Genomic DNA, 24,694 nt, shown 5'->3' with positions numbered 1-24,694 from the left:
GAGGGACACTTATTTTCACTGTAACCCCTTGCAGTGGGGTTGAATAGTGTCCCCCCAAATTCACGTCCACCTGGACCCTCCGAATTTCCTTAACTGGTAATAGGGTCTTTGCAGATGTAATTAGTTAAGATGCACTCATATACTGATTTGGGGCAGGCCTGGATATAAGAAGAGGAGAGGACACAGAGAGACACACAGAGAGAAGGACACGGGAAGGCAGAGGCAGAGACTGGAGTGACGCAGCCACAAGCCAGGGAACACGGGGCTGTGAGAAGCTGCAAGAGGCGAGGAAGGACCCCTCCCTAGAACCTTCAGGGGAGCAGGGCCCTGATGACACCTTGATTTCACACTTCTAGCCTCCAGAACTGAGAGAGAATAGATTTCTGTTGTTTGAAGCTACAATGCTTGCGCTAATCCGTTATGGCAGCCCTTGGAAATGAATTCACCCCATCAGCAGCTTTTGAATTGAAACCGGGTGCATGTAGATTACTGCCTACACCACAGGGAACCAACCCAAGCAGGTAAAACTTCTCCAAGGATTGAAGCTAAACAAAAGACAATAAACCTGAAAGGGCCCCTCACCCTGAGTATGGACCCCCAGGAGGATAACACAGACAGTGTCCTGACAGAGGTGGGAGATGCAGACTAGCCACGGAGAGACACCTGAGCAGGTAAAGCACATCCCACAGACACCACCAGACAGCTGTATCTGTTTCTTTCTTTCGCGGGTTTTGGCTCACTGGGGTAGGTTCTAAACAAGTAATTCACTCCCTACCTCCTAAAAGGCCTCCCTTTGGCTCTGTTTATGAAATGCTCATGAAAGATGCCAATGTGGCATCAACGAAAGCAGAGAGACCAAATCGGATTCTGCTTGGACGACAACCAAACAGGAGCATTTCCCAAGTACCGTCCTGGGCTTTCAATGAAGTGGCTGAATCGGCGTGCCAGCGAACACAAAGCTGGTTACCACTGCTTCCGTGGGGCTCTAACAAGCCCCTCCCCACCCCCCTCAGCACATCTGGAACCTTGTGTGCACCGCTGGACACAAAAGCTTAGGAGCCAGCTATAGGTGGCAGCCAGCCCAGCTCTCACCGGGGCTGGGGAGAGATGCTGGAGGGCGGGAAGCGGCAGGACGGGAAATCAGTTCACAGGTGACTCAAACTCCCTCACTCATCGCCTTATCCCTCCAGGGAGCAAGGCAGACGTGCCAACAGAGAGAGATGCTGTGCAGTGAGGCAATGGACCCATCATGGCAAGGTGGTCAGGGACCGTGGGACATTCAGTTCCCCATCTACTCTCTCTTTGCTGTCTTCTTGTCTAAAGCTCACAATTTTTCGGGGCCCCTTCAAGTGCCCTGTCTCTGTTAATGCTCAAGTTTTTGGCTTCCCGTGTCTGTCCCCTTCTAGAAGAGGCCAGAGTATCTCCCTGGTCAGCCTTTGACACTCTTTCCTTCCTTTTCCGTGTGTAAGCTACAAGAAATAAGTTCGTCCCTGCCCCTCCCTGAGGCCATGCTGATGCTCCCATGCTGTGACCTTGACCAGTGACTCTGGGCTGTGGGTGAGGAATGTGGTTCTCTCTCCTCCCCAGTGAGCCAAACACAACTACTCATCTACTCAGCTACAATCTCACCCAGGGTAGTCCTTCAGTTTGTATATTTCGTACTACGGTCGCCCCTAAGCAATGCAAGGCGATTCTTAACCCAACTTTTAGAGCTCTTTTATTTCAAGTCTTCTATATGTTCAACTTATATCTCAGAAAAAAAGCTTTGAGGTACATCTACATAATGAATGTTATGCAACCAGTAAAAATGGTGGTCATGAAATGCTTTCAATGACATGGGGAAAGGCTCACAAAAGAATGCTGAGTGGGGAAAAAAAAATCACATAGAACAATAAGATCCTGACTTCGTTTAGAAAGAGAGAGAGAGGGAGAGAGACAGAGGGAATATGAAGATATGTAGGTAGTGAGATTACACATAACTTTTTGTTTTTTTTGGCTGTAGGGCATGGGGGATCTCAGTTCCTCGACCAGGGATTGAACCTGTGCCCCTTGCACTGGAAGCACGGAGTCTTAACCACTGGACCACCAGGGAAGTCCCCACAGATAAATTTTCTTTTCAAAACTATATTTTTCTGTTTTCCAAATGATCACCTTATATAATCAGGGAAGAAAGGAAGGAAGGAAGGGAGGGAAGGAGGGGGGGAGGGAGGAAGGCTACTCAACTGACTGAACACAAGGCAGCCTCAGGGCTGCAGACTTAGGGGTCACATTGTGAGCACACAGTGTGGCGGGAGGGAACCTTGGGCGACCACCCAGTCTGCTCGAAGTACTGGCTGTGCGACATTTCTCTTCAGGCTTCAGTTCCCTCGACAGTAAAACCTACCACTTGGGGCTGTGGTGAAGACTGAACATAAACAGCCTCACTGTGGCTGGGGCGCAGCTGGCTGCCTCCTCCCACGCTGCCTGGGGCCTCAGTGTGCGGATCTCCATAATGGGTGGGAGGTGGAAGAGGAGAGTGCTCAGCTGCTGTGTTTACCATTTACCTTTGGGAAAAGACACGCAGCAGCTTCTAAGCAAGGGGGACGGGGGAAAGAAAGCTCATGGGAAGTATGAGTGACTCAAAGTAGAGGCAATTTCCTCTCCAGCTTAGGCAAGACCCGGAGGAGAGAGATAATGTCCCTCTCCTGTAACAAAGGCTGTATGCACTCCCCGAAGTGTGTTCATTGATGTGTGGGGCAGGCACAACCGTGAAGCTCCAGGATTCCACCAACAAAAAGAGCTGTTCTACTTAGATGTGAAAACATTATGAAAGCTTCCAACGGTGCCCACGACCACAAACAGCACCCCGGATGCTCAGAACACAAGACAAAGCATTCACAGTGCATTTCCGCTCCATGTCCTTCAGGGGATCACCGACTCTTTGCTCCGATATGAATGAAGGATGATGTGATGTTTCGCAGGACATAGGAACCCTGCACATCTTTGCTTTGATTATGTGTGTGAATGTGGAACAATAATTCTACCCAGTAATTATATGCATTTGGGTACTTTAGAAGCAACAATAAAGAAAAGCACAAGGCCACAAAGAACAGTCATTAGTACCAATAAAATTATTAGGAAGTGAGAGTATAACGGCTGCAGTTACGTCATTTTCCATTTAAATCATATGAATCAATTCTTTTCCATTGAAAATCCACAAGCTGAATTTTCTGAACCACATGGCTACTGTTTCAAGATTTTTTTTTTTTTTTTTTTTGTGGTACGCGGGCCTCTCACTGTTGTGGCCTCTCCCGTTGCGGAGCACAGGCTCCAGACGCGCAGGCTCAGCGGCCATGGCTCACAGGCCCAGCCACTCCGCGGCATGTGGGATTTTCCCGGACCAGGGCACGAACCCGTGTCCCCTGCATCGGCAGGCGGACTCTCAACCACTGCGCCACCAGGGAAGTCCCCTGTTTCAAGATTTTTGCCACTTGTCTGAATCTGAATGTATTCTTTAAAAAGAAAATATTCTAGGCTCTGCAATAAATAATTGACAAATGCTACTCTAGCTAAGAAACAGAATCACCTTAGGCCAAGGCCAGATGTGCAATTTTCCATTCACTAGGGGAAAAAAAATCTCAGACAACTGTGAATGCAAATGTACAACGTAAATGCTCATATATTTAACTGCAAGTAACTAATTAATTGGGTTAATTTAATTAACAATTAGTTCACTTTAAAATTAACTAATTTTATGCAGTGCATAAAATATCACACTTAGAGGGGAACCACCAAAGAGGGCGGAGGCCTGGGGACATTAACTCTCACCTGGTCGCATGACTTGAACAGCCGTCTGGCCAGCGGTGTCCTCTGCCCGTCTGTACCACGTGCCACCAGGGCTGGGCAGCCACTCCTCGACGCGGCAGCTGTAGGTTCCGCTGTCCTGCACCGCCACGTTCTGGATGAAGAGCCGGTACACGCCCGGGGAAGGGCTCTCCAAGTGCAGCCGGCCCTTCAGGTTGTTCTTGGCCGCCTGCTCTCCGTAGTGGAAGGTGGCATCGCGACTCAGGCGGGCCAAGGTCTCCCGCTCTGGGTGATTGGGCTTCCACACGAACCACTCCACCAGCAGCTGGGAGGCCGCGCTCGTGCGGTTCAGGACCACACACTCCAGCTGCACCTGCCGCGTCTCCAGCACCGACAGGTTGCCCTGCGCCTGGCTGAGCTTCAGGCGGCTGTCTGCAAAGGCGAGGAAAGAGATGTTGCCAACAAGAAAGCAACGAGCCACGTGCATGCACCCCTTCCCAGCGGACGTGAGCGGGTGCCTTCCAAACGCAGGAGGACAGCAGCACGTTCAATCAGCAGAAGCACTGCTCAGGCGCACACCCTGAACGTTCTGAGTTCTTGATCACGGGTCTGAGTGCCTGAGTTTCATGGAGTTCAATGTTACGGTAACAGCTGCCCCCTAATTTATAACTCTCATCGGTTCAGATGCTTAGGAGAGGACAAGCGTGCATGGTAGATGACTCCACGTCCAAGGGACAGCAGACCACAAAGAGTATGGCCAAGGGGAGGGCGTGGCTGGGAAGGGACAGCAAAGGGCATGGTGAGAACCCTGCTGGGAGAGCAAATTTTTAAAACTGACCACATGATGGCTAGAATGTGCTGGGCTGTCAGCCTCAAAAGAACTGCAAGGGAAAGCCACGTTAATACGTTCACCAGCTGGCCCTGAGAATTGCGGTTCTTACTTTCTTTACCAAAAACACCCCACACGGGTTCCCTCTCAAGGTGGAAACAGAACCGATCTGACATCAGTAAAGAAAAGACTGATACTGATGGCTGTTTGAAACCTCAGCCAATCAGATTCTCCTCCAGAGAAAAGGTGTCATTAAACGCGGTACACTCTGATCACATACAACTTCATAAAGGCCCCAAAAGCCTCTTTGGACCCGAGGGGTTAAAAAGCTATGACACTGTAAGTGCCCAGAAGCCCCTGAGAAGGACACCTCCTGAGTGATATCTGAGGAGGGAGGGACTTTCACTTTTCCAGTTTAATACTGTCAGAATGTTTTCTAATGCACATTTATTTCACCTTTGTAATAAAAGGTCAAAAAATTTAAAAAAAAACAAGAGAATATATTTCAAATAACCAGTCTCTGAAAATATATACTTGGGAAGATATTAACTCTGCTTGTCTCTGGGTTGAAAGGTTATTTTCTCCTTTGTGCTTTTTTAGTATTTTCCAAAAGCTCTATAAATGTATGCTTTCTTATAAAAAAGGGGGGGGAGGGGGGGGACTAGACGAAGTGGGGCGGGGGGGGCGAGAAAAACACACAAATTAAAAATCTCAACGGAAAAGGGGGAGTGTGTTGTTTTAATGTGTCCTGTGAGTTTTCTGTTTATAGTGTTACTATTCCCCATAAGCAGAGATTTCACTGTTTTGACAAGAATCCTTACAGCCCTAGTGCACTGCCCCAGTTAGCTTGCGGTGAGTCTGTTAACCTCCAATGGGGAAATTCCCTTGATAAATTTAGCAACTACCAAGAACCTCTTAGTTTCAGCACAAATGAGAAAAGGGAAAGGCAGAATGATGACTAAGAGGAAACACGGTGGGGGAGGGTGACCATGACCTCCCAACGGGGAAAACGGTCAGAACTGAGAAAAGACAGGAAGAACAGAAACCTGAAAGAACATATGTGGGCCTAATGGCAACCTTCAGTTCTCAAAAGCCCCAGGGACTGGCCTGCAGGCAGGACGTAGGTCACTGGAAATACCAACAGGAATCGCTTAGACCACAGCTTCCTATTTTATGCACCAGAAGGGTCGGCATGAAATGTCACCGTGGGCAGACCTGAATCCCTGGATTGGGGCAGCGTGAGACATACAATATCCTGAGGAAAGGAGGGGACAAGCCCCATGGCGTTCAGCAAGGGCCAGGCCATATCTGGACTTCTGCATCTGGTTCCATTTGATCACAGAACTTTTTTTTTTTTTTTTGGCCATGCCGCGCCATGCGGGATCTTAGTTCCCCAACCAGGGATCGAACCCGCACCCCCTACAGTGGAAGCACGGAGTATTCATCACTAGACCACCAGGGAAATCCCAGAATAAACTTTTATTGAGGCCTCCTGGGAGACAAGCCGTGAGGATAGCATGGTAAAGAGAACAGGACCTGTGCTCACTCATGCGGCTACCCGTCTAGTGAATTTGAATATATTAAGAGTGAACAAGTGATAGTGTTCACTACAGTGAACATAATAACCAATGATAAATGAATTTCCATGAGTATAAAATCTGAACAGGTAGTTCATAATTACTCATATGAATAGGTATGCCAGGCGGTGACATGTGCTATGAAGGGGCTGGGGAAAGGGGATACAGAGTGACTAGGGTGCCATTTTAGTTCAAGCGAGCTAGGAATGCCTCCCTGAGGAAGAACGAGATAGATGGACATCTATGGTCAACACATTCCAGGTTATGAGAACAGCAAGTACAAAGGCCCTGGGGTGTCAAGGAAAGCAACCATTTATTCCTTATTCAACCAGTATTTATTAAGGGTGTCATGTCAGTGGCTGGAGATACAAAGACACAGCACCTGTCCTCAAAATGCTTACGGTATAGTGGAGAAGAAATGAAAGTAATTATTACATTATGTGTTTTATACGGAACTCCTGGTGATATAGGAGAAATCAAGGAAGGCTTCCTGGAGGTGATGCTGAGTAAAGTCTTAGGAATGGGGTGAAGACAGGGGAGAAGCCACAGGAGGGGTGCATTCCAGGAGGAGAGGGTAGCATAAGCAAAGTCAAGGAGCTCGGACTCAGGGCGGCAACACAGCATCCCACAGCTCATCGGGCACCAGAGGTAGGGATAACAACTAACTATAGGGCACGCAGGAATGACGGATGGAGAGGGAGCTTAGGGCCACACTATGTGAGAAGTTCAAAGAACTAGAGCTTTTCAACAAGGAGAAAGGGCTCCCTTCACATGTTTGAAAGGATATGACTCAGACTAATCTTGGGTTGTTCTCGGGCAGACCTAAAACCTGAGAGGGACATTACAGGGAGGAGGAACTTTTCAACAACCAGGGCTGCCCAAAAGTGGAACTGAGGGCTGTGGAGGCAGTCAGCTCTCCTGCCTGTGAAGTGCTCCGGCAGAAGTCAGACGCCATCTGTCAGGGAGCCGGATATAAACGGAATAAAGGCTGCACCCACAGGGTCTGAGAGGGGGCCAAAGGGTGGTTCTGTTCAGAGACAGGAAGGGCTCATCCGTGGGCTGTGCGTGGTACGGAAGAAGGGGAAACCAGAAAACGCCCTCCAGGCAGGAATCCTGGGTATGGAGCCGGCACCAGCCCGAGATCCAAGGTGCAAACTGCAAACCCAGAATGAGATCCAGGCGCTGCCAGGGATCCTGCCTTGCCGCACCTTGCAACCCCCAGCTGCCCCTCGGGCCTCTCCCGGGTGAAGATGCTGCGTACAACAGCAGATGCTGATAGAGGATGCGTCTCTGAGTTCGCCATCAGCACCAGGACCCGCTAGGTAAGGTGGGTGGGCCTGCAGTGAATGAGGATGATGCTCTGTACCACATGCACATCCCTCATGGACCCCGCAGAGCCCTGCCGCACCCCCAGGCAGTCTCTGCCCTCAGCCTACTGGCCCAGGCTGGCTGCACCGTCTATCCTTACCTGGCTGCTTCACAGTGACTTCCGTGCGCCCCGAAACCTCCTCTGCCAGCTTGTACCAGGCGTAGTTGGGGCTCAGCAGCCACTCTTCCACATGGCAGTAGTAGCTGCCGCTGTCGCTGACCTCGGCTCTCTGGACAGTGAGGCTGAACAGACCCCCAGACACGTGCCTCTCAAACTGCAGCCTGGCTCTCAGGCCCTCCTCCTCGGCGTAGGTGCCGTACTCAAAGGCGGAGTTGTGGGTGGTTTTGAGGATGAGTTTGCCGTCGGCGTCCGAGGGCTTGTGGACGTACCAGAGCACGGCGAAGTGGGAGTTCTGGCTGGTCTGGGACTTGACTGAACAGTTCAGCTGGATGGGCCTGTTTTCCACCAGGGTGAGGGTCCTCTTTGATTTGCTCACCTGCAGCTTTGTCACTGCAAAGCAAAAGGGGATGCTTCAGTCGAATCACCACACACCCCTGGAATGTGGCCCGAGTCCCGCCTCCAGGCTCCCCGCCTGGTTTTGTCCAGCACGGCTCCTAGAGGACCAAACACTGACGGGCTTCCCCCAAAGCGTGGCTCGGCGTGAGGACAGCAGAACAGAGCCAATCGCACCCCAAACAACCCTCCGCTGGCCTCCTCCTTGCCTCTCCCTGGCTCAGGTCCTCGCCGTCTCTCCTGCCAGCTCTCCCTGCCATCATATGGCCGCCAGGGGCATCCGGCAAAAACACACCCAGCCCGTATCAATTCCCTGCTTAAGAAGTTTAATGGCTCCCAACTGCTTATAGACAAGAAAAACATTTCCTTTCACAGTACAAAGTCCCTCCAGGATCTGGCCCTCACCCCGCTGTCCTCATCACCTCCAAGCCTCCCCCGTCACACCCACACCACACCTCCCCATGCCGCTTCTCCCTGAGCTCGGTCTCCGCTCAGCTGTCCTCCCTGCCTGTCTCCTACCATCTCCCCTCCGACCCTTCTCCCTACTCACCCTCTAGTCCTCTTCTCCCTCACTCCCATCCCACCGGGTCAGATGCCCCTCTTCTGTGCTCCCATCAGCACCCTTACGCATCTTCAGCTTGTTTTTCCTTACGTCCCTCCCATGCTATCCATGAGCTCCCCGAGAGCAGAGATCAAGCTTTCTCCATTCGATCTGCAAATACTTAGAGTGTGCCCACTCCGTGCCCCTCACGAGGCTAAGTGCTGGGGGTGCTCTGAAGAATAAGACGGTCCTGCCTGGAGAGGTTCTCATCACCGCACCCCCGGATTCAGGCTTTGGAGAGCACCCACTCAATCAACGTTTGCTGGGATGTGTGAGTTAGTGACTGAGTGAGTGGGTGAGCGAACGAGAGGGAGCTGGAGAAATACGGTAGCAGGTGGCTGGAGGATGCTGGGGTGCTCTTCCTGGAGGATGGGAAGAGAGAAGGCAGAGAAGAAAATGACAAACAGTGGGACAGAACAGAGCCGACTCCGCCTCCCCTTCCCCTCACGATCCTGCTCCTAAACCAGAAGGGAGGGCAGACTCCAGAGGGCCTCCCTACCTGCTAATTAATGACCGTGCTCTCCTTTAAGGTGGCAAGAAGCCACGGTCTAATGAAATATATCTTATGAAGGTAATTTGAGATCTCACCCACTCCATCATTATTATACTTAGCTCTGCTCCCCCTCCCCACCATCCTCCCCCTACTGAAAAAGAGAAAAAAGGAAAAAGTCACAATTCCAAGTTCCTCTTACGGAGCTAATAGTAGAAGCATCATCCCACCCTCACCTTTCTCTTTACACTTCACTTGTCGAGGACTAAATCACTCGTCAGCTGAGAAAGGAGCCCAGGACGAGCCACAGACCCTGACAGGGAGAGCAAGCTGGGCTTCCTCCAGTGACCCTGCCCAGACGGGAGGCCAGAACAGGTTGGCCTGGGCCCTTCTCCAGCACCTCTGCTGGTCATCTCTCTTGATCTAGACACAGGACTGAGCCCACTGGTCGTGCCTGGGCCTCCTCTGCCAGTGCTGGCTAGCTGGCTCGCTTAGAGCTTAGTGTGGAAAGACAGGATCAAGGTCTGAGTTCCATGCACCAAGGCAACTGACACTTCTGAAAGCCCCAGACTGTCACCTGGGCACTGGGGTAACCCACAGACAAAGGTTCTGAGTGGCTGAGAGGATTCAGCGAGCTAAGTACGGCAGAATCGGACGCCCAATACCATGACTGCGAAAGCAACTCGGAGGCTGTTTCCCGGTGCTAAATCAGGGGACACTCTTCACAAAGGAAGCTGGATTCACGTACCTACAGACCTTCTCAAGCCATCAAGAATGCACCCGGCACCCGTCTGAGAGAAATCCCCCGGCCCATGACCCTACCCTTCTGGTTTCATCTTTTTTTGGGAACAAGCCCAGTCTCCCGCCTTCTCCCTTCTTCAAACGCACAAGTCCTCCAGGGCACTGGAATACAGGGCAGGCTTTACCAGCAAGCACCCAAGCTCTGGAAACTAGATTCACCTTAGCTTGCCAGTCGACTTTTCCTATCCGCTGCCTCTAATACTTGAAACAACCAGCTCCCTTTTCATTCCTTTCCAACCCGATTCGCCGCATGCAAATGATATCTCTATCAGAGCAAATGACACCACCTGAATTATCTGGTTCTGGGCCCAAAAAACTGGGTTGTTCAGTGTAGAGTAGAAAGAGCTTTAAAATGCATTATTAATTGGGGCCAGATTATTTTTGCAACTGTTACTAAGGAAACCTCCATTGCTATAGTAACCGCATATATTAAACTGGATGCCTATGACTAAACTTCAGCTCAGTCACATGGTCTGAGAACGAGAATCCAAGGAAGAGAATTGTTTCAAAGCATTTCCATTTTTTTCCCTCCTTCCCACGTCAAAATATTGTGAAGTGTTGGAAAGCTTGAAAGAGAGGCATTTTTGAAATTTGGTGCATGTCTGACAGGTAGGCAAGGGGTCAGCTCCTCTTCTACGCTCTGAATCTCCTCCCGCTTCTCAAGGACAGGGAGGACCTTTCCTGAAGCCCAGGGGAGACAGCAGCCTGCACAACTAATTAGGAGGCACTCACACATCCTGCCCAGCACTGCCCTGGGCGGTGCGCGGCCTGCTGGCCCCACCTTCCTCCGTGGGGTTAGGAGAGCCCAGCCCCCTTAAGAACCGTAGGTATTCTCATCTGCAAGATGAGAACAATCACAGCATTGACCTGAGAGCAGTGCTGTGCAGATTAAAAGCAATACTCTACAGTAAGAGTTTAGCACAGAACCTGGTCTATAATCAACACGCAGTATGTTTTCACTATTTCCGTTTCTTTTCAGTTTCCGGGCTCAGTCCCATGTTCAAAGCTCCATATTAGATAGAGAACTGCCAAACCTGAGTCGCAAACTTGCTACTGAAAGTATCGTCCACGGACTGGCAGCATCCGTGTTGCCTGGAAGCTTGTTAGAAATGCAGACTCTTGGGCCCCACCCCAGACCTCCTGAACCAGACTCTGCCTTTTAACAAGACTCCCAGGTGACTCAAATGAACCTGAAAGCCTGAGAAACCTTGGACTTGGCTGTGTGAGTGAATGGACTTAGGCAATAAACACAAAGGTGAAAGACAAGACGCTGAGGACTTGGTTGATCGCCAACAGTGAGTCAGCAGGACGAACAGGCAGGAAGAAGGGTGTGAGGCTGTGGGCCAGGCCCCACCTTTCAGCACCCCACCTGCGAGCACAGACTCCAGCGCACCCAGCAGCTGCCTTCTCAGGTACCTCACGACTTCCAGAGCGGGGCTGTACCCTGCTGGAGGGAAGGGCCCTTTCTTTCTCCGTCTGGAGAGTTTCCTTCTGAGGCCTCCGATCCCCTGTGGCCGGGCAGCATCGGCACCACCTGGGGTGGAGACGCTGACTCACAAACGCCACAGGTGAGGCCCAGAGACCTGCGGGCTCACGTGCCCTCCAGGTGATTCTGATGCGCTAAGTTTGAGAAGCCACAGGTGTGGCAGTGAGGGGGCCACAGGTAACTCTAGAGACAGCAGTTTCTGTGCAATGGTGCAAGCAGCGGTCAGAGGGTAGCATACAGGCACTGAGGGAGCAGAGGGAGAAAAGGAAGACTCTGTTCTTTATTATAGATCCGTGACAGGAATCAGTCACGTTAGGTGGAGAGGGGGCCAGTGGCTGGACAGCAGAGATTTTTCAAACTGAGGGACGCAAGTCAGCCAAAAGACTGGGAGAGAATGAAGGAAGAACTGTGGGGGGGGGTGTGTGTGTGTGCGCGTGCATGTCCATGTCCCACCTGTCCTCATAGAAGGAGGGTTACTGCCTGCCTGCCTGTGTGCGTGCGTGTCCATGTCCCACCTGTCCTCATAGAAGGAGGGTTACTGCCTGCCTGCCTGTGTGCGTGCGTGTCCATGTCCCACCTGTCCTCATAGAAGGAGGGTTACTGCCCTGTCTGCCTTACACGTCTGCAGACACAGCAGTGACCCTTGCTCACTGACTCCAAATAGGTGCACCTTGTGTTACCATGACAACGAGGCCTGAGGCGCTGGGGGGGGAGGCGCGGGGGAGAGGGGGGACTCCTCTAGGGCTCCTGCTCTCGTGCTCACTCTATCTGTTAACAGCCAGCAGGCAGAAGCCACATGCCCCTGGGATGGAAGGAGAACCCCAGGTTCTCCTGAAAGAAAGGAGGGGCCAATCGCTCTGAAGGATGGGGCAGCCTGTCACCTACTGGACTGTGACAAGGAGAGCCACTGTCACAAGCCCTGGACTCCTGGAAGTCAAAGAAAAAGCCCTCAGCTCTGCCAATCTGCCAGGTCAGCAATAAGAAATTGGAGAGAACGGGTTTGGCAGCATCCGGAGGGTACTGAATATTCATCCTGACTGCCCATCAGTAAAATCCCAGCAGAATACACCCACTGACAAGTCAGCTTTCTACACCGAAGGCTGTCCTCCTGCAAGCGTGTTTATTGCTTTGTCAATTTTAACGTGCAATGTTTAATAGCCAAACCAAGATACAGTTGTAAATATCTGGAGTATGAGCGCTGACATTTCCCTTATTCCTCTGTATTTAGGGAGATGTAATTGGAGGGTGTTTTGGGTGCTAAAGAAAATCAGAAGGAAGCGCAGCAATGCTTCAAAATTAAAAGAGAAAAGAATGGATTAGGAGCTAAGAATCGAATATGTTGAACTGGCTTAAAGGCTTGCCTACATGCCCCTTGTGGAGTCACACTCTGCCATCGATGGCTAAGGCTAAGACAAATCAACAACAAAACAGGAGGGATGGCGTTCCTTGAAGATTACCTTAGGGATGTGCATTTGGAACAGGAAGTCTGGAATGGTCAATAAGAGATCCACAACACGTTCATCAGGCCATCCAGCCAGAGATTTTAAAGAAACAAATACCCGTGATGTGGTCAGGTCAGCAGGCGGCTCTGGCAGAAGGACTGGTCTGGGGCACAGACCACACAGAGCCTTCTTGGAAGCCGGCGACATAAGCTGTGTGGAGGGCTGATAAATGGACTGGCATGAGCGGGCCAACGGTCCCTGGGTTTCTGCTTCCTGCTGTCGGAATAAGAATATTGGACAAAATCATCTTCTAAAAGGGTTGGGGGCAGGGGGAGGGCGATGATATTCCTGTGGAGAACAACAGAGCGGGGAGAAGAATCCACGTTTTGAGAGGCAAGATATGGAAGGAGAGCAGCCTTAGAGCCCCCAAGCCTTAGAGCCACCTGGTGGCAGAAGTTAAAGAAATAGAGGCATTCGAAGAGGCACAAAAACTCCTACACCATTAGCAAACCGTGTCTTGAGGAACCTCTACAGGGACCTTGTGACCCCAACTTAAAAAGAACAAATTTAAGTATTTGCTAAAGGGGCTCAGGGATGGTAAGCCAGAGAGAGCGGGGATTAAATCAAAGTATATGGTACCAAAGAGAATTCCTGAGGGAAAAAAAAAACAACTACCATAATAAAATGAAGAGCCTGGACTCTGGAGCCAGACTGCCTGTCTGGATTTGCCTCTTGCCTCTGCCACTTATTATGACTCACTGGAGAATTTATTTATCCCCTGTGTCAGCGTCCTATAAAATGGGTGAAGCTAGCACCCCCTCATGGCATTGCATGAATTAAGAACGAAGAATGTTACTGTATTTAAAGCATTCAAGGTGGTAATGGGCATGCTACGAAAGCTCAGCAAAGATTAGCTACTATCGTTACTGTTGTTACTTCTGCCGCTACAGGTGCTGAGACGCCTCCACACAGCGCTCTACAAAGAGAAACCGCCTCTGTAAATGATACTATTAACTGAACGCTGAAAGGATAATTTTTCCCCCCTTTTTTAGGCTGCGCCGTGCAGCATGCAGGATCTTAGTTCCCCAACCAGGGATGGAACCCGTGCCCCTGCAATGGAAGCGCAGAGCCTTAAACCCCTGGACCACCAGGGAAGTCCTAGGAAGGATAATTTTTTATTATATGGCCTTAAAAAAGGCTGAAGTCTTCCTCTCATCCACCCCAACTGCTTTTTAATAAAGTTCATACCTGGGTTCCCATCCCCACTTCCCACTCTCTATTTCTTGACTCCGCCAAGTCCCAACCTCTCTGAGGCTCAGTTACTCCATTTATAAAATGGGAAAGCAGTAGCTTCTTCCCAGGGCTGCAGCAAAGGTGACTGAGGTCATCTACACCAAGTGTCCAGTATACTCTCCGGCACGCGGTCAGCCCTCTGGTATTTTTCCACTTCTACTTCCCACAAATAAAAGTACCAGTACCAACCAGGGTGTGTGGGGGGGAAAAGAGTAAAAATGAACATGAAGCCCTTTGGAAAATAGTAAGTGCTCAATGCATAAATATTTAATAAGGAGAGATTGTAACACTTAAGGAGGATGCACTCTCCCTGGTGCCACAGCCCTTCCCGGGGGCCGCGCCCGCCCAACCTCAGCACCCCCCCTTGCTCTCTGCGGCCCCCCAGAGGGCCAGCCAAGTGCCTTACCATGCACCTCTGAGGAGAGGCCAAGCACCCTGGTGCTCGTTCCCAAGGTTCCCACGCCAGCTAGTTCTTGCTTTACATTGAAATCACAAACAAACGGACTCAGCATAAGCCACAGGAGACACGAAGACAATCCTCAGAGCAGATCCCGGGTCCCCTAACTATTCTCCAGGAGGCAATAAAATGATGTAATGGAAAATAGAGATACATGGACATCGGAACGACCTAGGCTCCAGTCTTGTTCCGATCTGTTTTTCATTTGGCAAGCTGGCTTGCCTCCGTCAAGGCTCCCAAACACTGGGAGCCTGGGTTTCCTCAGGAGCAAAATGGGCATAAAAGTATCTACACGTTATTTCATTGCTGGAAAAATTTAAAAAGAAAACAGAGGCACTAAGCACAAAGCCTGGCACCCAAGACGTATTTAATACATTTTTGCCCCTTTTCCCCTTGAGGAGCACCATGAATTGATCTGAAGCCAAATAACGAGAACCTTCAATGACCTAACTCCATTTTCTTCCCTGAGGCACTCCAGCCTTAGATTCTAAGTCGTAAGACAAACAGGCAAATATTAGGGATTTATTCAAAAAGGCAAGGCTAGGCAAGGTCCTGGAGTCAGCACTTCCTCTACCTTCTGCAGCCAGAACCACGTGACGGGCACCAAGGAGGCCCACAGCCCGACCCTGAGGCCAGAGGAGACCACAAAGGGTGCAATTACTCAGCGAGGCAGGCAGGCGAGTCCCTCGGCACTTTCCACGACAAGGGTTCACACGAAATGGGGTCTTCCGCTTAACCTTCCATTAACCTGAAAATCCACTTCAGCAGAACAGCCTCTTCCCTGGCATCTCGTTGTCCAAGTTTAGGCTCTAATTGGCCAAGGAACTGTCCCATCATTTATACAATTCACTTGTTCCAAACTGGTTCGATACAGACTCCGTTATGGGGTTAGAAGAGGCGAAGGATAAGCCCAGACACTGCCATTTCGTAACCTCATGTTGCTGAAAATAACAAGCACTGGGACCATCTGCAGTGGTGGAGCAGACCGGGTTGGGCACACATCGTGGCTGTGAGCAGGCAGAAAAATCCTTTTTGCAAGGTGTTCAAACCATCTTTGCAAAGTGGGTGGGGCAGAAAGTCAGAAAGAAGTCTTTGCAAAGTCACCTCCCATCCAGCCCCCACCCTTCGTCTCACGCATGCCTGTGCTCTCCTGCTTGGGGCCAGGCAATGGAGGGAAGCAGGAGCCAGGGCCGGGGTCCACCCTCCGCCTGCTTCCACCCTAACCGGAGACAGGTACAGACACGGAGGAAACCATAGAGCAGCACTAACTTACCCTCTCCCCCGTGTTAGGGGAAGGGCCTGATGACGGTGAGTGTTTGCACAACGTCCCCTGACTAAGGCTCCCCAGATGAGTGCATCCTTATCACCTGCTGCGAGACAGACTCCGCCTGCCTGCTCTCATGCGCTCAAATCCAGGGCAGGGGGACAGGGTCTGGGTCAGGGAAAGTGTCGAGGAAGGAAGGACAAGGATTCAAACCTTGGCTCCATTCACCAGCTAGGCAACCCTGGGCTGATCACTTAATCTTTCCTGAGGCTGTTGTGAAATTCTCATAAAATAACCAACCCTAAGCACCCAGCACAAAGCAAATACTCAGTAAGTACCTGTTATTTTCCCTTTTGCCTCTGAGGTTCCTTGTCTGCAAACGGGGGGGGGGGGGGACAGTGGTACCTTGTTCACATCACTGTTGCAAGGATTATAGGAGATGATATTAAGAGACGGAGCTTTCTGCAAAACAGCCTAGTTGGCCTGCACACTTCACAGATATCAACGTCTTCACACACATGCGCACGCATGCACGTGCGGCTGGGGAACTACTGTAGATTAAAGGAGTCTAAAAAGACATGACAGGGACTTACCTGGTGGCGCAGTGGATAAGACTCCGTGCTCCCAATGCAGGGGGCCCAGGTTCGATCCCTGGTCAGGGAACTAGATCCCACATGCATGCCACAACTAAGAGTTTGCATGCTGCAACTAAGGAGCCGGCGAGCTGCAACTAAGGTGCCCGAGAGCCGTAACTAAGACCCAGTGCAACCAAATAAATAAATAACTTTTTAAAAAAGAAAAGAAACTGCCAAATTATTAAAAATAAATAAATTAATTAAAATTTAACAAATTTTAAAAATTAAAGAAAAATAAAGAGACATGATGACTAAATACAATGTGTGACCCCTGACTGGATCCTAGAAGGAAAAAACACTATAAGGGGCGTTTTCGGGACAACTGCGGAAATGCTGGTACTGTCCTATAATCACGTCACATTCCCAGAGTCTGATTACACTGTTGTGGTCGGGTGGGACAAAGTCCTGATCTCCAGAGATACACACTGAAGTATTTAGAAGGAAGTCTCCTGATATTGGCAACTTACCCTCAAATGGTTCAAAAACAACAAAAAATTACACACGGAGGGAGAAACAAACGTGGTAAGATGTTAACAGCTGGTCATCATGAAAAGGGAATACGAGTCTTGCAACCGCCTACACACCTGAAATTTCTCAAACTAGAAAGTTGGGAAATAAGAGCAGCCGGGCCGAGGGCTCCGCGCACGTCACTTCCTGCCTCTCTGCGGCTCTCCTCAGCCGGAGCAGGCGTGGGGGACCCCGGGACCCTCACCTGGCTGCAGCACCCTGATCTCCAGCAGGTTGGAGGTCCTCTCGGCCAGCCGCGTCCAGCTGTTGTTGTAGTTCCTCCGCCACAGCTCCGCCACACACTGGTACTTGCCCGCCTCCGTGTCGCTGGCCCGGCTGATGCTCAGCCGGACGTTGTTGCTGGACTCAGCCTTTTCAATGGCCGTTCGGGTCCGGAAGCTGGAGGACCTGTCCCCCCACTGGACTCCTCCATCCCGGGTGAAGGTCACCAGGTCATGGAACTCGGCGGTGCCCACCGGCTGGAACCGCCACGTTACTGACACGGGGACCCGGGCGGGGTAATGGGGTTTGATGATGCACTGCAGGTCAAAGGAGTCACTGTAGGTCACCCCCGGCGTGCGGGAGATGGCAGTGACTGCAAAGCCCGTTTCTGGAGAGAGAGCAGAGAAACTCAGGCCAGAGGAGACACTTGGCCTTCTCAGGGCCCTGTGACACGGTGACAGGGCTCCTGGCAGAAGCTAGCAGGACAGAGCAAAGGCTCACACGTGGGGCTCTCTGGATGCCCAGGCCAGTATTACTTTTGCTAGCGTGTTGACACACAAACCCAGCAGTTCACAGGACCCCACAGAAAGAGGCCGGCAGCAATCCTCACGCAGCACTAGCGAACCCTTCCTGATGAACCCTCACGTGGATCTGTGCTGGCTCAGTCCCACTCACAGGGACTGAGTGCATGTAGGCGGGACCATCCCGAGATATCTTGGGATTCCGTGCTGAAACAGGAGAAAAGAGCCTCAGGGCCGATTTCCTTCACCACACTCAGGTGGATGCACCCTGCCCCAGCCCGGACGGCCCCTGTGCCTGGCCCACCGCTGCGTCAGTGCTGGAGCAGGGGAGGCAGGTGGAGCAGGTGCCTGTGTTCCCCGGGCTGGGCAGCGCCGGCTTGCTCTCCAGTCCCTCTTCTACCTCCCCACAGAATCCACGGCAAAGAGGCAGCGAGGGACCCACAGCAGGAGGGACTGACCTTCACCAAGTAGGACCTGGGGTGAGGCCCTGCAGGTATGCTAGGCTGAGTCTGTCCGTATTCCAGCATCACTAATCCCCAGTACTGACTCCTCAGTAGAAGTGATCAGAGTCCCTTCAGCCTTGAAATACGACTGACTGTTACCACATTCGTTATGCTCATAAAACTGAGAGCAGCCAGTATTTCCTGAGCACTATGGGCCAGGCATGGTGCCAACTGCTTGGCTTTCATCACACTTCACTGAATCCATCACCCCTTTCTTCCAGACAAGGAAACTGAGGCTCAGAGAGGGTAGATAAATTGTCCACTATCAAGCTGCCAGTGAATGGCAGTCACGCTACTAATCTGTGTGCCACTGATTCCGGGGGACTTATTAGGTTGCTTTACTCCCAGGAAGCATAAGACAGTGGTTAAAGGCACAGACCCTGGAGCCAGATGCCCAACTTTGGCACTGTCTAGCTATGTGACGTTGAGCAAGTTACTTAACTTCTCTCTGCCTCTATTTCCCCATCTGTAAAATGGGTCCTTGTGAAGATTAAATGAGTTAGTATTTATAAAATACTTGGAAGGGCTCCCCTGGTGGCGCAGTGGTTGGGAGTCTGCCTCCCGATGCAGGGGACGCGGGTTCGTGCCCCGGTCCGGGAGGATCCCACATGCCGCGGAACGGCTGGGCCCGTGAGCCGTGGCCGCTGAGCCTGCGCGTTCGGAGCCTGTGCTCCGCAACGGGAGAGGCCACAGCAGAGAGAGGCCCGCGTACCGCCAAAAAAAAAAAAAAAAAAAAATACTTGGAATAGTACCTGACACACAGTGTATACTATATTTTGTTAAATATGTAGTTTGTTTAAAAAAAAAATAGACATAAAGGAAAGTACTTTAAACTTCATAGGTAAAAAGGCACCGAATGAATCTTTCGGCAGAGCCTGGCCAGAGTCCCTTGGTAAGCTCTGGCTATGGGAACCACAGACATACGGTGAATATGAAAAAACTCAGAGGACAACCTCATGCTGAAAAATTACTTCTAACCCTAACCACCCCTCAGACATTCCTAGCCTCACAGGATGGGAAAGACTCCCTCTGCTGGACACCCAGGACTTTCCTCACAGGTTCCATTTCCACGTGTCCACATAGGGTACTGAGCTGAGAGAGACATGGGGAGTGAGTTGACCTGGAAACTCAACCACTGGATGAGGTTTCCAGAGACAGAAATCTGATTGGGATGATGAGTGCCGAAAGCAGATCAACCTTTGGGATTAAACTTATGGAAAGTAAAAATAATTCTAATCTGGGGTGAAAAAGGACTTTGTTGGGGGCAAAACCACTTGGCGTTGCCATCTTTACTGGGGTAGGATGGTCCAAAGCACCACCAGCCCTACCTATGAGGAAGGTGGCAGCATGGTCCCAGGGGTGGGATGCAAAGTCACTGAGGACAACTGATGTCACAGTCTCTTAACAAACAGAAACACCTAACATGACAAGTTACCTCCCCAGCAAAGTAGCAGATTGGTCTTTTAATATACTGATTCTATTAGGCAGATAAATGTTGATAGAAGCCTCTTCACCCTGTGAGAAGCAAATCTAATATTCTTTGGTTTTAGCAAATTTCAAGGTATCTTTTAATTTCATGCTAATCAGGAAATGGTTTTCTTTAGGAAGAGCCTTATAGAGGAAAAGGTAAAAACACGGGCTTTGAAAAAAAAATTTAAGACAGATTGCTGGTTTCCTGGGTTCAGATTGTGTGTCTGTCACTTAAAAGCTATAGTCCTGGGCAAATCAGCCAACTTGTCTCACTAGTCTCCTTGTAAAATGACAGTGTCTATCTGTAGGCTAGGCGAGGATTCCAAGGGACAATTAAGCTTAAGTGCTTACACTCAGCCAGGAAGGGTAGTAAGGGCTAAATAGATGGCAAAAGGTGATTTCCTACCCTTCTCTGCCCTGCTCTGAATTTTCAGGAGGGCTGAGCCCCTGCACAGGAGGGCCTGGGGTGCAGGAGGGAGAGGATTTGTTCCCGCTCTTCCAGGTTAATTTTGGCAGTGGCCTTTGTTCCTCCACCTGGGGCCACCACTCCCCAGGCCAGAATCCTTACAACTTCACTCCTACCACCCAGACCAAGGAGTAGTAACAGCGCTCAGCTGTTGCCCATCCCCAGGGCCCACCATGGAGAACCACTGTTGGTTCCTTGAACCCCATCCACACTTCCATAAATACTTTCTTCAATCAAACCCTTTGGAAGGTGCCGTCTATCTCCTACCAGAGTCTTGACATGGGAGCATCTCCCCAATGGTCCCACGAAAAGACTGCCGAGCTTACTTACCGAGAGCCGTGATGGACACGAGGGTGCTGGCCCGGCGTTCCCCCACGACCTGCCACTCGCCATCCACTGCACGCACCCATTCGGTCACGTGGCATTCGTATTGGCCCTCGTCCTCCCTCCTGCTGTTGAAGATGCCCAGGCTGAACGAGTTGGGCTGCACCTGCTCCATCTGGACGCCCCCAAAGCTGCTGCGCTCCCAGTAGGACGTGCCAGGCTGCACGGTGCCGTCCCGGTCCAGCCACATGATGTTGCTGCGGCGGTTCTGCCTGTCCACCAGCTGCCAGATGACGGAGAAGCGGCCTAGGGGTCTACCCGCTGTGCGGATGCTGCAGGAGAGGTGTAGATTCTCACCCTCCAGGACGACGCTGGCATTGCTGGCCACCTCCACTGAGATGCTGCTCTCTGTGCAGAGGGAGAGAGTGCCACGCTGGGGCTTTCTGGGCTCCACTGAGCCCTCCCCACTGACATCAAAGGAGGAGGGGTACAAATGTCACTCTATTCAGGTACAAGGGGACCTTGGAGGATGCGAGCACTCTGACACTTGCTGCTGCTGCAAGCCCTGGCTGCTTCTGGGTTTCGCTCCCTGTGATTTTAGAGCTGATAACCTAGGAGGCCCTTTACTGGATACAAAGATAACGTGTGGGATCATGAGCGTCTAAGACCTGAGACTGAATCAGAACAGAAAGACATTACCCTTAGGGCACAAAGCAATTCATCAGGCCCTCCACATCCACTGCTTCCACATCCATGGATTCAACCAACCATGGATAGAAAATATGCCAAAAAAAAAAAAAAAATTCCAGTAGGTTCCAAAAGGCAAAGCTTGAATTTGCTGTGCACTGGCAACTCTTTACATAGCATGTACATTGTATCAGGTATAAGTAACCTAGAGAGGATGTGCACAGGTTATGTGCAAATCCAATGCCATTTTATATAAGGGACTTGAGCATCCGCAGATTTGGGGCGGTCCCAGAACCATTCCCCCTCGGAATCTGAAGGATGACTGTAACGTGTTCAGCAGGGTTCAAGAACTTTTGACCTGGATTTTCAGTACGTTGAATACCTTGAAAATTCTACTTCACCGAATCTTCCCATAATTGAGGGGCTGCAGCAGTCACATAAAAGCTGAACATCCAAACATGCCATCTGAGTCCTTCAGGGCAATATCAGGAGATAGAAAAAAAAAAAAAGTGACAGGAAGTATTTGGAGGACAACACGTGCTTGCTTGGGTGTGGGCAGTAATAAAGCACAGATGGCCTCATTTCACAGCGTGTGTGGGGAGCAAGCTTTCATACTTTCATTAACACACAGGAACAGACCAAAGCCGGTGGCTCGCCTTCCTGCTGCTGTCCACCTTCAGCCCTGGGGTTCCACTGCTCTTGACCTTGAGTTTCTGCCAATCAAACTCTGGGATAAGGATTCCTCTCTCCTTCGCTCCTCACTTAGCTATATGAACTCCCCCAATGGAATTATTTAAGCTCTACACGCCTTCTTCTATGAGATAGGGAGAGTGCTACGTTTTTCAAAGGTTAAAAAGTAAATGAGACAATGTCTAGAAATCACCTAATACATAGGTTTTCAAAAACTGCTTACCATGATCATAATTAACTTTACTACTCCCATTAACTCTTCGTTTTTATAAAGAATGTGGATACTTTATCTTAATTATGCGTAGATTATTTTGTATAATTATCTATAGAGCTCCAAAAGCCCTTCAGTGTTAAAAAACAGAAAGTACCAGACGAATTCGGCTCCAATTTTCTGGGCACCATCCACATGAAACACATACATCAATTTTAAATCAATCAGTAAATCAAATCCCAGATTAAGAGGCACACCCAATTACTGAGGGGAAAAGCATACCCACGACCATGCATTTGAATCAATCTTTTCTCCCGTGTGTTTCCCCCCAGGCAGAAACACACAAAGATGAGCACTGAGCCCAGGCATGGAGCTCTTGCTATAGTGAACGTGTCTTCCACCCATTCTGGGTTGGCTTGTTTCACATGGAAAAAGTCCGGACAGACAGGGTGGGGAATAGGAATTTTCCCAGGAGCCATATCTAGATGAGTCATGGAGATGACAGGGCTCCCGAGTAGCTACATCTGTAGCAGGAGTGGCTGAAAGCAAGGATTTGGAGGCAGGCAGACCACGCTCAGGCCCGGGTCTACTGCTTCCTAACTCTGCAATCTTGGGGCTCTTACTGAACCTACCCAAGCTTCCATTTCTTATGTGCAAAATGGAGATACTAAGAGTTCTACTTCTTAGAGTCACGACACTGAGGGTATTAGATGGGGTAATTATTTTTCATCATCCTCATTAATAATAACAATATTCCTCTTCAGATTAAAGACTCATTAATGACTCACTTCCAGCGTTATCAATTCAAAGTGAGGAATTGAAGGGCAACTTCGGCATCAATGGAAAAAAAATCCCTTTGCTTGCCTTAAGCAGAAGAACGACTTGCAGGGCATCACTCCCACCCCCTACTGTCACCCCAGTGGGCTCTATCTTCTATAAGCCCTGGCTTGTTTGTTACAAGGGCTGCTGTTTGGTGCTCTGTTACTTGAGCAAGCCTGGAAAAACCACGCAGTTAGATGTGAAACTACGAGAAGCAAAACCATTCCACAGCCCAGGCAAAGGCAAATGCAGACACGGTGCGGACTGCCCGTTAAAGACTATTTACAAGTGTTCTCAGGCCTGAGAAAAGGCAGCCAACAATTTAAAACTTTCTGGATTAAATGAAAACTAGGACAGAACTAATGAGAATCTGAGTGCACGGTTACAAACGAAATTTCCAATCAGGAGGTTGATGACGGAGCACAGGCTAAGCGCAGAGCAGTGAGTCTGGAGTTAGAAGCAAATACTTCCCATGCGATGCAAGCTCGACCGACCACTATCAGACCAGCTCAGCCACTTCCCTGTACGGTGCTCTGGCCTCTTCATTCACAGGATGAATAGAATACTGGCCTCTCCAAGGATTGGAGGGGTGGGAGTGGAGAAGGAGATGATACACGCAGAAGCACTTTGGGCTCTTGAGAGGAAAAGCGCCATTAAAATCTGAGTTTTTATTATCACCATTACCGATGTGATCACTGTTGTTCTTTGGTAGACTTACCCAAGTGGCCTTGGGGCAGGATCTGGTGGTGCTGGGGGACTTTAACTACCCAGTTATCTGCTGGAAAAGCAATATAGCAGGCCACAGATCATCAAACAAGTTCTCGGAAGGGGATGGAGGAAATCTCTTAGTACAAAAAATAGGGAAGAGTACACAGTGTGGCTGCCCTTCACTGGATCCTTATAGAACAATGAGGAATTAGTTGCAGATTTAAAAGTAGAGAGACCGTGGTTAAGGCAGGCGCAGTCCGACAGGAAAATACTAAAGAGAGTGGGCATCCAGTTTAACCAATTCCATTCAGCAAGCACCTACCCTACGCAAAGCACCATGCTAGGCATTGCAGGGGGAAACAGTCGAAGAAAGAAAAGAATTTCAAGATGAGATGTGTGTGAGAGAGAGATTTAAAAAAAAAAAACAAAGCACAAAGGAAAGTCATCCTGTTGGTGAGAAAAGAAAAAAAGAGTGGCAAGACCCCTGTTGTCTGTTTCCTTTCTTCACACTTGAAACTATATTAAACATGTAAAAGTGTAAATAAAAATGAAAAAGGAATCATTACAGGGCTAAGAGAAAGAACAGCTTGAGCAGTGGAGCAAAAGGTTAAATAAAGGTTAGTTTAAAAACGTCACCATCTTGCTTAAAATCAGGGCATTCTAAGCATTCTCATTTTACTAAAAACAAAACTATGAGAGAAATGAGATATTAATGAGAACATCCTGATACTGTGGATAATTAAACCCAACATAAGCAAACACAGGCAGTCCCCCGAGTCCCCAGTCCTGACTGATTCCCACCCAGACAATGCCAGCTACAAGGGGGCGGGGAGCCCACCTAAGCATCCTTGGAAATAAGCTAAGCTTTAAAAGCCTGTGCTCCAGGAAGATGTGAGAGGTCCCATCCACTGACTTTTAAAAACCCAGTTCCGACAGGGGATGGACAATTAGGGTAATGCCAATCCCCTATACCTCCAAAACCCAGAGAGCGAATCTTTCTTAATAATGCACGTTAGCATTTAAAAT

General features: G+C 50.0%; 1 protein-coding gene across 1 annotated transcript in view; it reads right to left on the bottom strand.

Moving 5' to 3' along the window:
- Window positions 1-24,694, bottom strand: part of IGSF3 (immunoglobulin superfamily member 3) — a 98,323-nt gene that overhangs the window by 5,621 nt on the left and 68,008 nt on the right. The window contains exons 5-9 of the mRNA XM_082664686.1: window positions 23,679-23,738; window positions 20,560-20,961; window positions 17,253-17,657; window positions 7,658-8,068; window positions 3,808-4,215 (exon numbers count right to left, since the gene is read on the bottom strand). Of these exons, the coding sequence (XP_082520812.1) occupies window positions 3,808-4,215; window positions 7,658-8,068; window positions 17,253-17,657; window positions 20,560-20,961; window positions 23,679-23,738 (1,686 nt within the window). The remainder of the gene's footprint in view (window positions 1-3,807; window positions 4,216-7,657; window positions 8,069-17,252; window positions 17,658-20,559; window positions 20,962-23,678; window positions 23,739-24,694) is intronic.

Source organism: Grampus griseus (genome assembly GCF_964374135.1).
Source record: "Grampus griseus genome assembly, chromosome: 1".
Taxonomy (NCBI): Eukaryota; Metazoa; Chordata; class Mammalia; order Artiodactyla; family Delphinidae; genus Grampus; species Grampus griseus.
Note: the sequence above shows the minus strand (reverse complement) of the source record. Positions and strands in the feature narration are given on the sequence as shown.